Below are 18,504 nucleotides of genomic sequence, written 5' to 3' on the forward strand. Positions count from 1 at the left end.
AACGTTAGTCGTTTGCACCTTATTAAATATTTAAGTGAATTGTGTGCTCCAGTTCTTTGGGTGCAGTCATTGTGAAGTGGCCCATTGAATTTGTTTGCTGTAATTCATTAAACTCGTGCGGCACGGTCAAAGTGTGAAGGTGATACTTTTTCCCTCCATGCAGCAATCAAGACATTTAAGGGCTTTTAAGGCCTGAACTGAAGACACTTAAATACTTTTTAAGGACCTGCAGACATTGTGTAAATGAATCAGCAATAATAGAGGAATACAAGAAAATGAATAAATAATTTCAAAGTAATTTTATTTGTTGTTCTGTATTTAACATTCCACATTACTGAGAGCAAAAATGTTATCGTCTGCTGTTACCAGTTGGCAGAGGACAGAGTATAAAAAGAGCGATTGATGATTGAATACACGAGTTCTTTAAGATGTTTTAAATGGATGTGTATAAATATCCTGTACATAAGCTCATGTAGGTTGGTCTTTTAGTGTGAGCATTTCTTGTTAGAGAAAAGTAAAAGGCTGACATGAAGACTACTTGAGGTAATAGGTGAGATATTGCTTAGTATCGTGTACTTTGAAATACAAACGCACGTCTCCAGACGAGTTGAGAAGAACTGTTCAAGCAGAAAAAGAAAAAAAGGAGCATGCAGAGGAAGAAACTCATTTAACAAACCTGCGGTTTCTTCACAAGAAGAAGCAAAATGAAAAAGGGCAGATCAAACTCAGCTTGGCTCAACCAGTTGGCTGCGTAATTAGTGAAAGTAAAGGTACCACAGTCAAAGTGTTAGATTCTGCAGACACGTACCAGAGGACATAATGCTCAGGTACATATGTGTATCATAGTTCCTCTCTTCATATTTCCACATTATTAGGCTGTTTGTTGGACAGTTTGTGTGCCAGTGAAAAACTGGGGGATGTTTTCCACAGATGCTCAGTATCGGTAGTATGGACTCCGTGACCGGGACCGGGACCTCCTGGAAAAAAATACAAAAAATGAATCTGTATGAGGGTAAGCGCAGCAAAATGTGCATGTGTCTTTTTCCATTTCTTTAAAGCCTGGTTAGTTAATTTTTTAGCTATAAAATTAGAGATCAAAAATAAGCACTTTGTCTGATCATTACTGAATGTAAAGACAAATATTACTGATGCTGACAGCATCGTTAAACATCACATAACTCAAGATTTAGTTTTAGGAATGTGGGTCACAGAGGATTGTGGGAAAGAAAAGCATGCGGGCTTTCATTCTGCAAAATGTGACTGGATGCAGTAGAACTTTAGGGGTGATTTTTAGGGGTGTGAATAACCAGAGGCCGCACAATACAATATTATCATAATATTTAAGTCACAATACATTATTATTGCGATTTGAAAATATTGCGATATGTATTACAATAACATATATTGCGATTCATTAGTTACTGAAATTGCTAATTATGTCCCCAAAGGAAAAGATGTGTGAACATATTTTTTTAATCTATTTAGTCAAAGTTTTCAGTCTCTTCATCTCACTGAAGTCACTTTAATTGCAGCTAAATGTATCACGTGGACCATATTGCCACACAAAAATATCTCATACTACGCTGTATTGATTTTTTCCCCCCAACACTCCTACTTTGTATTAGGACTTACTAAATAGTACAGTTGTGTACTTGTATTTGATTTCTTTTGAAAACATTGTTAAAAAGGGAATGAACAACTTGGAAAGAGACGTCCCACAAATTGTTAGGAAAAGGCGACAAAAAAAATGACCTGAAGATTTGTTTGAGAAAGGAGAAATTATTAAAAAGCTAGTAATAATAATAATAATAATAATAATCGGAAAAAATATCCAGAAAACTTTATTTATAATTATTAACTTTTTCATCTATAGATCTATGTTTGTTATTTTACCTCATTTTTCTTTCTTTATTCATTTTTTCATCAATTTCAGGTAATATTTTTGTAGCTTCTTCCTGTGTTTATCTTTTCCCAAAAGTTTCAAATGGTTAAATAATGTTATGGAATATAGTGAAGCAGAAAAATCATTTGCAGTGTTGAGCCCTAAGTGTCGTCTTTCAGTATGACTGGATCATTTCTGCTCTTGGCCCTGAATTCTCTCTCAGCACTTGAAACGCTGATTTGGTGGCTGAGTAGCTTAAGTGTTGCATATAAAGTCTGCTGCTGTGATGAACTGATGAACCTCTAAGACAGTGTTTGTGCATTAATGTGAAGGACTCCCATGATTCAATTCTGCTTCAATGGAGCCGTGCAGATTCTTGTGGCCTCTCACATACCTTCTGTGTGAGTTGTGTTCTCGGCCTGAGGGGACAAAGGACACAGAGACATCGTCAGAACAATAGCATGCCACAATATCTTACAGCCTGTAAAACTGTCGGAGCAGAAACTGATGCCAGCAAATCAGAAAAGACGCTTTGCTGATTGAATACTTTGGTTAGTGCTGTTTGAGATGCAAGACTGAAGACACACAATGAACAGATTAATATATCAGATCCATATGGCCGTTTGTGATCAGAAACCTAAAGTCTCACCATATTTGGAAGGAGAAGGCGAGTGGCTCTGTCGCCCGTACTGTCTTTCCCATTCATCCCGTTCTTTCTCACGTCTCTCACGCTCCCTAAACGCAGAGTCTCTCGGTCAGACAGTTGCAACACACAAATACCAAACAGTCCACTTAACACACACACACAGATTCTTACTTCATGCGAATCTTGCGTGCCATGGCTCGTAGTTCTCCCTCTCGCTCCTGTAAAATAAACACACAGCACTGAGGGGAAATGCAGGGCAACAGAGTATGCGTGTACACACACACACACACACACACACACACACACACACACACACACACACACACACACACACACACACACACACACACACACACACACACACACACACACACCCCCACACACACACACACACACACACACACACACACACCTGTCGTTTGTGTTCCTGCTGCTGGATCTTAACCTGAGCTGCTTTTTTATCTGCCTTGGCTGCAGGACAGGAAAAACCAAAGGAGATTTAACAGAGAAAAAAAAAACTTTCTGATTTGCATATTGTGACATAACGTACAACAGATCCATCTCAACATGTCCGCGAATCAGGTCTGTACGGTTTTTATCGTGTATACGAAAAACAACTGCTCTGCTGTACTCACACTGCTTGTTGAGCGCCTTCTGCATTCGGAGCTTGAGCCGCTCCTGTGGGGTCATCTTGGGCTGCAGGTGACACAATCGTGTTAGCACATCCTGTCACAGCCTGACTGAAGTGAGTGTCTATGTGTGTTACTGTGTGTGTGTGTGTGTGTGTGTGTGTGTGTGTGTGTGAGTGCGTGTGTAAGAGAGAGATCAAAGGCACTGTGCAGTCATACAGTTTTGGTGTTATTATCATCTTTATGTACAGTAGCTGGTGGAGATAAAAAGGCTGCAAATAAATTAATTGCACGTGATGTTTTTTCAGTCAACAAGCACACTTGAATCTTACCGGCTGAACAGGCTGTATGTATGTATTTTGTGTGTGTTTTGTGTGTGTGTGTGTGTGGACAGAGGCAAACTGCTGGCAGAAGAAGGGCAGAGGTTCGTAAAGTGAAACAAGGGCAAGTTCAGGTCCGGTGAGCTTATGAAGTTAAGAAAGAGCCAGTGGCATTTTGTTACTGACACACCCATCACTGGGCCGTTAAAACCTGGCCAGGCAAGAAAAACTGCAGGTCACAACACTGCAGAGAAAAAGATTATAACCTCCACTCTATTTGACTGTCTGACTGCTGGAGTTTATCCAAATCTTTTCTTGTTTGCCAGGAAAAAAGTGCAGAGAGAAGAGAAGCTGGTTCAGGACAGTAACTGGTTCAGAATGGTAGAAACATATAAACATGTTGTTTGATCTTATAGGAATAGTTTGACATTTTGGGAAATACACTTATTCATGCTGCTGCAGAAAGTGAGACAAGAAGATCGATGCAACTCTCATGTCTGTACACTAAATGTGAAGCACCACAAGCAACCGGCTGCTCCTAGTGGCTTCACGTGTTGCGGACATTAGAGTTCGACTCTCTGTGAGTCAGGAACAGTTGGGTTACTTTCTCGGTGCTTGTCATTTTGACAGAAAGGGTCGTAAAAATATCTGAGGAAATCCATTATTTTGTTATTAGCTGCAGCTGGCTGATAAATGTTATCTTTAGTACCTGCTTGTCTTTCATTTCCCAACAAATCAACCCCTCTTTTTTCTATTGTTTCAGTAACACTAGTGTCCTACAGTGAATGATTGATGCTTCAGCCACGGAGGTGCTGTCGACTTCTCTATTTCTTTTCTTTACATTATTTTTGGGGGCTTTTTTTGGTCTCTATAAGACAGGACAATTAAAGCGTGGGAGGGAGAGAGAGAAAGGGGGTGACACACAGCAGAAGGGTGGAACTGAAATCGAGGCCACTGCAGGAAGGACACAGCCCCCGGACATGGTGCGCCCGCTCCACCAGGTGAGCCAGTGGGCGCCCCTGATTTCTCTGTTCCGTATAAACTATTCTAAATTGGAAAAATTTTAATTAATTTTTTTAATTTGTGGAGCTGTGCGCAGCATATTGATTCCCTCAGCCGTTCTGGCTCTGTTTAACATGAGACTGCTGTGAAAGTGTCTGCAACGGGGACAGTTTGTGAGACTCTACCTGCACGCACACAGCGACAGGGTTAACGGTTAGCAACACACGGCGAACATTACCCTACGACTATTAATGGATTTAACGACTAAGTCAAGCCTCTCGGTGATGGCGTGAGTTTACTGGAACGCTAAGGGGCTCGGCGCCTGTTGTTAGCTGCTGCTGTGGTAGCCTGTGGTAATCGGACATTTAACTGATAAGCTCTACTTTTTTCACCTCGTTCATAAACGCTACCGCAATAATTGAGTTTTTTTTAAGATACGTGCCACAAAATTTTGCAGTGGTTATTAGTGATACAGCCTGTAAATGCTATGGCTACAGCCAGATAAACAACTAGGTCACGTACTTGAGATCAAAGAGTGGAAAAGAGCTGATTAACATGTGCAAGCCACCAACTGGGCAGGTGTGTGACTCACTTGAATCATTTGTTCTGATGTGTCAAAATGACAGATGGCCTTCATATTATTATTCTGTCATCGTTTCAATTTTTTTTTTTCATCAGCCAATGACAGAAAATATTCAGTTAATGCAACTTCTGGACAGATAATAAGAGCATTTTCCCAAAACATCAAACTATTCCCTTAACGCTCATTTTAAGTCTTCAATCTGTACGTGGGACATAAAACGTTTCATTTTTAAGATTGACAGCTTGCTTTGCGGCTTGTTAAAACAAGCCCAGATACGGCTGTCCGGAGCACACCCATCTTAATTAATCAAACCTTTTCTGTCACTACTGAATGATCACATGTCCAATACTGACAAGTTGTAGTCAGTAGCAAAAGAAATCTTCCTCTTGTGGCCGCTGATATGCGATATACTGTATACGAGACTACAAACAGATATAAAGACGCTGCACTCTCTCACCCACATGTATATACGTATACATGCATGCACAACCCACACTAAAAGCACAATCAGGACGTAATGACTTTACAGGGTGCTGAGATGTTCACTCCATACAGAGATGGCAGCAATAATTCAGTCTGTCATTTTGTTGCAAGTTCACTTTCTTCTCAGCAAAACACTTGAGAAGGTGAAGAATACTGTAATGGCAATTTCAAAATAGCTGAAAGGCTTTGACTGCAGTGCATGTCCACTTTGTGGGGGGGGAAAAAAAAGAAAAAAAAACAAAAACATTTTATTTTCTGTGGGCAACAATCGCTTCCACATCCCAGTCTGGTGGACAACCATGTCAGCCTGTCAGGGATGAGGGAGGCGTAGGCTTTAGCAAGAAACCCAGCTAGATCAAATTCTTACTGACTTTGGCAGCTCCCGTCTCTTTACCACCCGGAGTATCAGGCCTGCAGACAGGAAGACAAAAGACAGTTAGCTGGGTTGATGAATATATCCTAAAGTGTTTCTTCATCAAGTCAAGGTACACATAAGGAATTAAAAAAACATGATAATGCATTCATAAATCAGTCAGGACTCTGCAATGTTGCGATCGCAACAACTGATGCAAATTCAGCCAATTCCTATGAATTCTGCTCAACCCTGAAATTTTGTATAATCACATCAACTTTACTGCAGATTTGACTATCAAAAACAGATAAAATCTCATTTCACTGTGGAGCTGCTGTGACCAGAGTGCATGACACTCACTCAGTCAATGGGTTAACTGTAAGCATCACTTTGCTAGCGTTACCTGGTGGTTATTTACAGGTTTATCAACAGTCGAGCCGTTTTGCTATCAGTGTCTGACGTTAACTGCACCTGAAGGGTTTCTGTCCAAGCAGAAACAAATGCAGAGTAGTGATGAGATCATGCTGTGCTGTGTTATGTCGTGCTGTTCAGGCAGAGAAGGCAGGAGAAGAGCATGGGGACGGTCCTTGAGTCTATCATCTAACAGCATTAACAGCTGACTGAGAACACTAAATGCTCATAATAGTACACTTGGAATCCAATATAGCACTGTAGCTATTTTTGCAATTTTCACTTGACATTGCAGCTTAATTGCAAGAAAATGCTTATCAACATAGCAACATGTAATGCAATTTTTCAGAAAAGCTGCCATGAAATCAAACTTTTCAGGCAACAAAATACAAATACTACAGTAGAAAGTGTGTTAAATGTTAAGCAGTTAAATAAAGCTACACGTGAGATGTCAAAAGCGCTTCTACTAAAACAGATGAGCTGTTTCAGCGTTTTCTTACTTTCTTAGCTTGTCGCAGATAGTGAGGGTAGAGGGCTGGGCTCCTCTGTGAGGGGAGGGGCTGTGGTTGGGGCGGTTGGGGGACTGAGAGGGACTGCGGCTGCCGCTGTCTCCTCGCCGGTGGCCTCCACTGCTCCGACCCCCTCGCCTCGTACTGCCCCCCTGCCGTGAGCTGGAGCGGGACCTGACAGAAAGCGGAAAGTGAGCTGATGTCATTGTCATGTGCGTTGTAAAACTATACAGCATCGGTAGAAGACACTGGGGCGGTCTTACCTCGTCCGTCTGCGTGCTGAGTATCGTCTCCTGTCCCGGTCCCTGTCTCTGTCTCGGTCTCTGTCCCTGTCTCTCCCTCTGTCGTTGGACCGCGATCGTGTCCGGTCACGTCGCCTCCAGGATGCGCCCCCTCCGTTCCCTCCTCTACCCCGGGAGTGAGACCTGGAACGCCGTCTCGACCGCGACCGGGTCCTGGATCGCCGCCCATCTCTTCCTCCGCGTCCACGTCGGTGACGGCGTGAACGGGAAGAAGAGCGAGAGGAGGACCGTGATGAAGAGCGGGAGGAGGAGGAAGGGGAACGACTGGAGGATGATCTCCGTCTCCTGGACAAACAGAGACACGTTTTAGTGAGGGCACCGGCCCAGCACCTAGCCTATATTCAGAATACTTCTGTTTTCTTGTTTTTAAGAAATCTTACTGTCACATGTTTGACTTCGTAAGTATGAATGATCAAATATTAAAATATCACACATTGTCCTACTTATTGCATTGCCATAATCTGACATGCACAATCAGAAACTAAATGTGTGTCGATGCTTAACGCACATGCAAAATTGGTCCATTTGTTATTTAACATTTTAATTGATTAAATCCACCTCACCTCCCACATAAATCAGTATTTGATCGTCAGTATTCTTTCTGCCTCAACAGCTGTGGTCATTTCAACAGACACAAATTTAACTGCAAGAGGAAAATAACTAATGCAAAGCCAGGAAGACGGAAAGTTACCGACCGGGAGCCCCTGCTATGACCTGCAGGGTGCTGCAAGCTGGAGGAGACGTGTCCAGAGTGAGGAGCGGCTGTTTGCGTTGCTGCTGCTGCCGCCGCCGCCGCCGCCGCTGCTTCGTCATCGCTGCCTCCGAAGCTAGTGATGAAGGTGATCTTCTCTGGACCGGGAGAACGAGAGCGTGACCGCGACTCAGAGCTAGACTCCGACTCTGGTCTGAGAGAGAAATGAGAAAATAAAGTTCAAAAAGACAAAAATATATTATACTATATAATATAAATAATATATTTTACTTTTTTTGTTTTGGTAACTTATTTTAGGGTAATTTTCTAATAACTTTTTACTTATACCCTGCTAATTTTTGGGCCATTTTTTGTTAAGTTCCTGGTTGCCTTCTTCAAATGTTTTTGAAAGAATTCAAACAAATTTCCTCAAGTTTCAAAGGGTTAAAAGACAAGCGGACAACAAAAAAAGGCGACTCACCGTTTATAGGGATCATATGTTGGGCTGTCTCTCCTGGCATAGCTGAAATACACAAGGACAAGGACACAAGTTAAAAGTGCTTTGAGGTAACGGAGGGTTAACAGTGGACCGTTAATCAGGATAAACAGGATAAAAGAACAACAGAAAATCACCTTGGTGGGCTGATCTGTCTTCCTTTTAGTCTCTTCTCTCTGAACTCTCTCCTTTGTCTACGAGAACGCCGTCCCTGAAATGATGATCAAAAATGTCATTAAAAACGTGTCAAATACCGATCACAGCGCACACAAACACTCCTCAGTGGATGTTTCTTACAGAGTACATGGCCTTCTCCGCCTCCAGAGCCTTGGCATGTTTGATGGCCTCCACTTCCTCTTTGTCTTTCCTCAACATCCTAAAAAAGAGGTATCATGTTAACAGAAACAAACACAACAAACACAAACAGCCATCACAGCATAAAATATTCAGCCATTTCATGTGACCTTTTTAAATTCTTGAGCTTTTTTTGCATACTGTAATCTTATAAAAGCAAGAGAATATCAGCCATGACGCATTACAGAGCTGACAGGCATTTTTCTGAACTTTTTTTTAAATTATGTTTTAGAACTTTATGACTTGATGGTGACATTAACACTTCTCTATGATCTATATTCGATCTATTTCATGCTTGATTTGGACTAGGTTCTCCTGATTTTGTGTATCTTATTACTTGTTTGTTTTTGTTGTCTAATCTTTGTCTATTTTTGTTTTGTTTTGTCATTGCTGCCTCTTTGTTTTTGTCATATTTGTATTGTTTAGTCATCTTGTTACTTTTGTTTTCTGTTAAATGTTATGTCTAATTGTGCTACATTATACTATATTTGTCGAGGACCCCCTTGAAAACAAGATGGTAAATCTCAAGAGGTTATTCCTGTGAAAGAATTTCACCTGAAACCTGTATTTTCACTTTGCTCTACATTTGATGACATGATGATAAAATCACTGAGATGTTACCTGACAAAGTCTCCTTCAGCCATTCCATATGGGGTTGCCATTTTGTTAAGGTCCAGGACCTGCTCCTGGTTCAGCTCATCCACATCCACCTCCACATCTGTACACACACACACACACACACACACACACACACACACACAAAAAGCTTTTTTTAACACAGCAGACAGAGAGGATCCTCAGTTCACAGCAGGTAAATAATAATATGTCTGAGCCGTCATGCTCGATTGAATAATAATTTCTACATACATTGAACTGAATTGAATTGAACTGAATGTATTTAGAATATGTAATAAAAAAAAAAAATGGAAATGAAAAAAAAATGAACATATTAACATACACAAACAAACAGACATACCTGAAAAGGAGTGAGAAGAAGTTCTCCATCAGTTATTGAAAAATAACTGACCCGCTTCCTTTTTTTATATATAGACCGAATTCTAATCAACTATATATAAATTTAAATAAACATATACTTACAGAAAAAGAGAAGAGATAAATAAATAAATAAAAAATCAAACAAAAATCCCTGTAAACACCGCGTGACTGTCAAACCCCTTATTTGTACCTCATGAAAATCATATCCTTGTACGTCGCTTTAAATTTGTTAACGTTTGAAGATTGCTTCAACTCTATCTATATTAAGCCAGATATGGTCGTATATGTTTAAAACTAACGAAGATCTACAAACTGAAAGCAGCTGTTACACCACAGCGGACCGTTTCTGCTCTGAATCTTGTTTCTGAAGCTGCATTACCGTTTTCTTTTTAAAGTGTCTCTCAAGTTTTATGTTTCTTGATGTGAAAATCTCATTAGTACCAAACTCATTTCCTCACCAATATCCGGGATGCCCTCATCCTCTTCTGATTCACTGTTCTCTGAATTGTCTTCATCTTTGTCTGACTGGGGGTCGGGCTCCGTCACAGTGCTGTCCTCATAGGTGTAACCAATGGTGGCCTTCTTTTCAGCCAGTCTGCACAACAAGAGAAAGGATTTAAGGATTTATAAACAAACAGCCAACCCCAGTGTTTCCCCTACCATCAAATGGGGCCAACAAGACCCCGCCCCCCACTGTGCATTTATATGCACATGGCTGATGAAGCAAACATTTTAACAACATTACAGTGACATACTTTTTCTTTTCATCCTCATTTGGTTTCTGCAGGCCACCATAGAGCTCATCCAGGTAGATCTGGTACAAACACTGCTCCTCAGAGACTGTAGGAGGACAGCGGGGAGTTTGAGAGCACAAAACAACAGCAAAATAAACCCACTGAGGGCAGGTCATCAGCCCATTACAGGCACAATAAGAACACATGCATTAACAGTTTGACAGTGTTGCAACATGAAACTAGATGTCATGAAGTCAGTGGTACTCACTGCTGGCAAAGTCGTTCTGCACGAGGCCTCTGTATCGCTCATAATTGCACTTCCTCTCCTCCATCTCCTGCTCTGGTGTCCTTAATGAGAGTAGAAGAGTAGAAGATTTGTTTTATATTCTGCCAATGGGCATAATGTGCAATATCATGGACATGATCACAGACACTGGGCCTAATGCAAGAAACAATAAACAAACACATTTTTTTTAGCTTTTATTTTGTTAGTACCCATTGATTTTTGAAGTTCATCAATGTTTTCTCATTTTTGCTTTTCTCTTGGGTAAGATTTTTTTTTATAAGTGGTGAAAAGCTACAAAGGTACAAAGATAAACATCTCGAAAAATTAGTTTTATACTTGAGGAATGTTTAGCATTCATTCATTTATATAATCAACTTTAGGTGATATTTTAGAGTTATTGTAATGACTGGATTATTAAATTTCAGGGCTAAAGGAATACTTCTTTACTTGGTGCATTGATCCCATTGACTCTAATTTCAGTTACTATGCTTCCCTCTGCTGACCGGAGCTGCAATGTAACCAAGTACATTGACTTAAATACTGTACTTAAGTACACATTTAAGGTTACTTTTAGGTTACCTGACTACTTTAATATCATGCCACTTTCTACTTCTACTCCACTACACTTCAGAGGGAAAACTGTACTTTTTACCCTATTACTATTAGATACTGACTTGACATATTCAGATTTTTGCACACAAACCAAAAATATGAAAATCTACAAGTACATCTGAAACAACTGGTCAATTGATTACAAATTAATTGGCAACTATTTATTAAAAGAAAAAGCTTTTCATGGTTCCAGCTTCTCATATAAACTGTATGTATGAGGACCTGCTGCTTTTTCTTTAATTATTTCAATTATTTTTGATTTACTAAATGTATTTAAATCTTTGTGCATGTGTACTTGCAGCACACCTGGGTAAGGGCAGATTTGAGGGGTTATGAGTCTTTGGTACATCTGGAGTTAACTTCTCTTATTTTTTCTCTTACCAGAAAATTAGGAGAAAATATAAGATCAATTTAAGAGAATGTTGCTGCATGAGGCCCAACATCTGTATTAACTAGGGCTGTAAACATCTGGTAGACTGGTTAGTCATTAGGCTTTTGTCTGATCAAATTTTCATTAGTGACATGTGTTGTTGCGCTTGTGTTTGTCATCTTTGGTCGTTGGTCTTTGCTGTTTTTGTCCCGCCCCTCCTCCCCTGTGATTGGACGGTTGGTGACAGTGACCAGCCTAGCATTTTAATCAAAGTTAAATGTTTTTCAACTCTCATTTTTAATCAAAAATGGATAAAATATCCACAGATTTAAGCCCTACTAATAACCATGTAGTCTGACAGATCTGATACTGTAAATACATATCTGTATGCAAGCCAACAACCCCTTAACATTTTCATAATCCACACTGGTAACCTGATATTGGCGTTGTTATTATGATCTTACACACCTCTCTTTTATCCATTACTTGTGTTTGATTCAAGTCCATTTAAAGTCAAATTGTAAAATGATTGTTGAAGAATGCATGAATGTCTCTACAAACATAAGGCAAAAGCATAAACAAACACAGATTCATATTGGACAGATTCTAAGGTTCAATGTGACTTTATGTAATTTCAAGACTCACGATGTGCTGAGCAGTGGAGGCGTGTAGGTGGGGATGTAGTCCAAATGAGCCCGTACATCAAACCTGTCAATCATGTTGTTGGCATCTCCTTGCCACGGCATCCTTTTCACAGAACAAGAGGAAGAGATAAAATTTGATCAGCGAGATCTAAAAAGCACTGAGCATCTGGTGTGCGTGTGTGTGTGTTTGTTTGTGTTTGTGTGTGTTTTTTTTCTCACATGTTAATGGGGCTCTCTGCAGCCAGCGCCACAGCAGGATCCAGATGGATCTTGTATGCTCGGCCATGAACCTGGAGAAACTGAGCTGGATCTTTTTTCTGTCGAGACAAAACGAGAGGCAGTCAAACAACTAGAAGATGCCATCTTATATGTAACTAAATAAAAATAACTCATTATAGAGTGAAATATAGTACAAAGTGCTGTACTGTATCTCCCAAATTACATCTTGCGTTTAAACCGGAAGAACAAATAAGGCTCGTGTACGTGGTGCTTTACCGTGTCTTGTGAATTGAGGCCGAACTTAGCTCACACATCTTTTCATTATTGTTCAAAATGCTGATGCAAGAGAGTTAATTGTTTTCATCTGTCATCTCAGGTCTAAATTTGGCTCTGTGTCGACAGCTAGAACAAAAACCAACTGGCAGAAATAGAAAGTGAACAGGAGGTGAAAGAGTCTCAGCCAATGCTGAAGCTTAAAACATGAGATCTGGAGCACGCAACTACAGTCAGAGCTTTTAATAAGGTGCAGCAACTAACACTTCAACATAAAGAATTTCTTCATCAGAGTAAGAAAAGGTACCGACGTTTGAGGTGCCTGTGCCAGCCCAGCTAACAGCTGACTCTCATAGTTTCTGGCCAACGCCTTATTGTCAAAGCATAAGTAAATATATCATAAAAATATATGTTCAGGTCAGAGGGTGTTCTTATGTTCACATAATGAGCACAGTGACCACAATGATAATATCCAAGTGGACAACAGAGGTTTGGAAAGATATGAATGGACGAGGTGATCTTTTTAATTCTGTGCTCATCTGAATGAAGTTATTGTGGATTTGGGAAAGATATCCGACAGAGAGTGATTACTTTGCAGGGCGTGCCAATGTTTAATTACTGTCTGTTTTATCTGTTCACACACTGCACTGTGAGCAGCTGAAAAGCAAACTCTTGAGAAAGATAAGCATTTGGACTTTTTCCACAGAAATCATCTTCGTCACTCCAGTAATCATGTGCTCCAGCATCTTTCCAGAGAAAGCTAACAGCACGCTGACCCCGAGGACCTGATCTGTTCTGGCTTCCTGCCACAGATCTACACTGTGTCAGGAATAAATATCTCTGCATTCATTGGTCAGACAGATAAATTATATAAGTTTCTTACTATTTTCTCGTAGTACTCTCGCCGTCGCTCTCCTCGGCGTTTGTAATCTACCATCATGCCACGGAGCTTGCGCTCGTGTTTGCGGGCCTCCTGCCACATGACGGCTCCGCTGGGGGTGGGGGCGCGGCGGGGCACGGCTGCTGTAGAGAGGCAAAGAGAAAAGAAACATGGGCGAGAGGAAAGACAGGAGTAATGGAAGTGAAAGAGACAGAGGAGAGGAGGGTTGTACAAAAGAGTTTCTTTCTTAAAATAAATATTTGACTGGGACAAATTGCACACACAGCGCTCTTCTGAGAGATTATTTTACATAACACTTGGCTATAAACAAAGAGAGAAAGTCTGGCACACTGGCCAGCTTACTAGTGACATATTTATTGAGTGAAAAAAAAGGTCTCATCAGGTAACGTCGTTTTTTCCCCCTCAATAAATATATCAGAAGGAAATTGGACAGTGTGCCAGAGTTTCTCTCGTCGTTTTTAGATTGCTCCCTCTTCCGACGCACCTGACACATTCAGGTGTGCAGAGATTTTCTTCAACATATAGCTTGGCTACCACACCATGTCTTTGCAAAAAAAAAAAAAAAACTTTCAGCAACTTTTACTCCGCTGGTGTTTACATCATTTATTTCTCATCAAAATAATAAACCACAATCAGAAGTGATCTAGTAATTGTTCTGCACAAAACACAAATTGTGACTCTCAGTCTTAAAGTACAGATAACAGCGGGCAAGCGTTATATCAGAATTACTAATATGTGGTAAGGTTAGTTTTGATAAGTATTTCTAATAATTGGCATTAATGTTATGTTAGAATCAGAATCAGTTTTCCTTTATTGGATAAATATGTGTAAGCATACAAGGAGTCTGACTCCACCACCACCTTGTTGGCAAGGCGACTCATACTTTTTTAATAGAAACATGTCCAACCTCCTACTCACAGTAGGTGGGTGAAATATATACTGTCCATTAGTCTGGAGAAACTTTACCTGAAGGATTCCCTAAACTCTTTTGAAAGGAACTTGGAGACTTCTCCTAACTCACATTGAATCTCTGGCCTCCTTGCTTGGTTGTGATGACTAAGCCTCCTCGTTTGTTACATTTTACTTCATTATACTTTTTTTTTATTTTCCAAAAGAACACTGATATACAATTCGTCACCTTTGTATACGAGCAATTGCACTGATGGATATACAAGTCAGTCCATATGGTAAGTATTCAGTAATCATCTTGTGAGGTCACATACACAATCCATTTTTCCCTGTACCGCAGAAATGTATCAGTCAATAAGTTTAATAAAAATGTTGTTCTTTCCATCCCGTATTTAGTAGTAACACTATCTATCCAGTCAGTCTTTGTTGGAGGTACGGCCTGTATAAAAACAAAATAATCAAAATAAAACAAAATATCTTCAGTAGGTATTTATCTAGGGCCAAAAATATGAGCTGCAATGTTGCCCAAATAGACTGTAGTAAAGGAGCAGTCAATTCCATCACCAAATATGTTTTGTATTGCTTGTGTTACTTCCTGCCAATACGACCGAATGGCTGGGCAGCCCCACAATATGTGGAAATGATCTACCAGCTGTTGATCACATCTCCTCCAGCACAGACCTCTTTCCATCACACCTGTTTAGTTTTAACTACTAATTTACTCTTTATCTCCTCATCTCGTGCGTTTCTAACTTTTCATTGCTTTTTTAAAGTTTTGTCGTGACTGTTGCTGATGGATTGATTTTGGTTATTGTTTTTATTTCTGTTACAGTCTTTCTTTTGGGGGTGGGAGGGTAAGGAGAAAGAAAATGTGGGAAAAATAATGGGAAACTTATTATTTGCTCTGTGATTAGTATGCTTTGTAAAAATATATAACGATATACGATATACAAGTCAAGCATACTAATGTTAATCAATGTCACAATCTTTTGTTATATTAATATTGGGGATCATTGAGCACATTTTGTGTACATAAAAACAATACAAAGCAGTAAGATTTCTTTTAAAATTTTAAAGATGCAAGTTATTTGCTGACTTATTGTAAATATATAACCTGCTTTTATTAGATAGCCTCATGTGACTTTCCCTTTATGACAAAAACATGTCTATGTATTTACTGACAATAAAGGGAAACTGTTTCTTTTTATATACGTAATGGTCTGCTTTCCTTGCCATTCAGCCCTCACTTAAGATATTAGCCTGTAGTTTGGCCTTTCTTTTACCAACTTAATATGTAAATGGATGGGGTTTTTTTTGTTTTTTTTGTCCTAAAATGTGAAGCTGCTGTTGCAAAGGGACGTGACATTCAAGCCAACAAACGAAATACACAAAATAGACACAGATACATTTGTTTTGCATATAACTTCCAATGCTTTTCTATATTTCCAATTAATTTCTAAGACTGAGATTTTCTGACAATAATCTTTCCTGACAGGATAACACTGACTGCAACTAATCAAGCAAACAAAAACGTGTCATTATAGCTTTAATATTAGGGCAATCGCCTCATCGATCAACACGGGTATTGTGAATGTTTGTTATATAGATTAATATTACAGCCTGCAGCCAAAGGGCTAAGCTAACGTCTGCTAACCATCTCAACAATTAATGTTGTCCTTGCCGAGCTCAATGCACCATATCATTGTGTAAACTTAATTTCTAACATTTACAAAACACTCGTGTCACTTTTGGGCTTTTAAAACGTGAAATGGAAATGTTTTCAAAGTTATCGAGGAGTTTGTTAGCATAAACATCGGCCTCATGCAGCCCGGGCCTTAGCCAGTTAGCTTCACGGTTAGCCTAGCTTAGCTTACTTTAGCTAGTCTGCTGAGACAGGATAACGCGTGTATCACAGCCTCGTTACCACAAACAAAACATGAAATGCTGGTGCACAACACATCCAGCATCATTTTGAAATTCACTGTTTACCTGTTTTATTGAGCACCAACACACACTTGGGTTGTTTTCGGTCAGCCGAAGGCGATGTTTGCGGACTGTCACACGCCTCCTCCTCCTCCGCCTGATACTGATGGTTTGTGCAGTACCGAGCTCAGCCTGAGGGGGCGCTGCAGCTCGTCTTATGGCAAGTACGCTACGTTAAGATCAACTGTGATGTTAGTGGAAAGTAAACATAATGCTTGATTTGATGCTTTTCAAAACATTAGAACTTGCAAAATATTGAAAAAAAAATGTGTTTTTGTGTAAAACAATGTAGCCTGTTATACAGTTTAATACTACCTAAATTAATTAATAATTATGTATCTATTATCTATTATATTCATTTGTGCTATACAGTAATTTAACCCTTTAGAATATGTTTATAAAATGCATCACTTTATTAAGAAAAAAAAACAATTTTACCAGTATAATAAATTGTAAAAAGTGATAAAGTCAACGTAATACAATCGAAATCTGAATAGAACAGAGTAAATATAATAAAAGTTACTCTATTCAAGAAACATATAAAAACAGAAAAAACTAAATAGATACAAATAAAAATGAACATACTAAAAAACAACTGTATAAAATATAGGGCAAAAAAACAAATTGTCAATATCATATATTGAAAATCTGAAAATAAAAGTAACTTCATAAAATAAACAAATAAAAATAAATACCAATAATAAAGATACTAGTAAAAACATCTGTTTAGAATGTATGGTACAGAAAAAAAATCAATTTAATATTGTAAAAAATAGAACTGACTTCTTACAGTACAATATAAATACTAAAATATGTCATATAAAAACATCTGTATAAAATGAAATAGGGTTTCACAAAGCTTTTACAAAAGCAATTTGAGCACAAAAAGGGCAAGACAAGGTAAGTTTATTTATAAACCAAATTTAAGCAACAAGGCAATTGAAAGTGCTCTACATAAAACATGAAAAGCATCTAGGCACAGTGCAAAAGAAACAAGTTATACAAGAATATTTAAATGCATAACTTAAACAGCAAGAGAAAATAAAATGAAAACCTTTACATACTAGTTTTTCACATTGTAATGTAGCATGACATGTATCTTGATATTCTTACACACTTTACATATTGGCATATTTGGCGTACTTACGTCTTAATAATTCTTTATGCTTTACATCAGAGTGACGGTAACATATCACATCTTACCCCATAATCAATGAAGTTTTCGTATTCTAATACAATAAATGGAAAGAGTTTCACTTTTAATGCAAATGTCAAAACCAAAAGAACATCTACTTAAGTACTGTAGCTTACTTAGGTACACTTTTGATGTACATGTAGGTAGTTTACTTGAATATTTCCATTTCATGCTGCTTGTTTTATCTACTCCACTACATTTATTTGATAGCTTTAGTTGATCAGGATATTTACTTTGCAGAAAAGTTGAAGGATAAGAGTGTGTGTACCTGCTACGGCCACAAGATGTCCCTATAAGACAAGAGAGATGTCCCTACCTTTGAAGTCAACCTTTAGAGATTATCCTAATAATGTAAATAACATTGAACTAAATTGATTGACTTCACCCAAAATCTCTTTTTTTGTGTCGACCCAGAATTAACATAAAAGATGCTGCTCCTACAAAGCAGCATGCCAGTCTGTTTCATATACAGCAAGCTTTGTACAGATGCTGAAATTTTGATCCTTAATGACAAGTCAATCCTTGCTTAAACACCCGAATACCCTGTTTGTTCAAATGACTGTCAGGAGAGTCACTGACAGACACCAGAGAGAGTCTGTGTGAAAGAGGAGCTGACAAACTACAGTCTCTGTGACATCAGGACCTGGCATCAAAACTGAAGGGAACAAAGTCACTTACAGATATTGTTCATTTTATTTACTTTATTTAGGTGGATCAAGACC

General features: G+C 39.0%; 1 protein-coding gene across 2 annotated transcripts; it reads right to left on the bottom strand.

Moving 5' to 3' along the window:
- Positions 1-284: 284 nt before the first annotated feature.
- Positions 285-16,726, bottom strand: clasrp (CLK4-associating serine/arginine rich protein). Of its 2 annotated transcripts, XM_088078969.1 has the most exons (21): positions 16,594-16,726; positions 13,678-13,817; positions 12,522-12,619; positions 12,304-12,405; positions 10,659-10,738; positions 10,412-10,496; positions 10,115-10,251; positions 9,282-9,378; positions 8,604-8,682; positions 8,444-8,517; positions 8,292-8,333; positions 7,815-8,024; positions 7,081-7,404; positions 6,809-6,991; positions 5,917-5,956; positions 3,164-3,224; positions 2,941-2,999; positions 2,700-2,746; positions 2,532-2,617; positions 2,277-2,301; positions 285-977 (listed from the first exon to the last, which is right to left on the bottom strand). In XM_088078969.1, exons 2-21 carry the CDS (start codon positions 13,774-13,776, stop codon positions 935-937), a joined length of 1,971 nt encoding a protein of 656 aa, XP_087935095.1. In that variant the 5' UTR covers positions 13,777-13,817; positions 16,594-16,726; the 3' UTR covers positions 285-934. The 2 variants fall into 2 exon arrangements, 1 of the variants encoding a protein (XP_087935095.1); XR_015776818.1 differs by lacking the exons at positions 285-977; positions 2,277-2,301 and having other exon boundaries at positions 5,913-5,956.
- Positions 16,727-18,504: the final 1,778 nt, after the last annotated feature.

The sequence above is a fragment of the Plectropomus leopardus genome, chromosome 6 (assembly GCF_026936395.1).
Source record: "Plectropomus leopardus strain MGB_pleo_1.0 chromosome 6, ASM2693639v1, whole genome shotgun sequence".
Lineage (NCBI taxonomy): Eukaryota > Metazoa > Chordata > Actinopteri > Perciformes > Serranidae > Plectropomus > Plectropomus leopardus.

What these genes read in the sequence shown, in the direction of transcription:
- clasrp (XM_088078969.1), bottom strand. Translation starts at nt 13,776, where the DNA reads ATGTGGCAGGAGGCCCGCAAACACGAGCGCAAGCTCCGTGGCATGATG. An exon ending in GCACGCAAGATTCGCATGAA is followed by an intron (nt 2,618 to 2,699) that starts GTAAGAATCTGT and finishes CTCTGCGTTTAG; the next exon opens with GGAGCGTGAGAGACGTGAGA. An exon ending in GCCTTCTCCTTCCAAATATG is followed by an intron (nt 2,302 to 2,531) that starts GTGAGACTTTAG and finishes TTGTCCCCTCAG; the next exon opens with GCCGAGAACACAACTCACAC.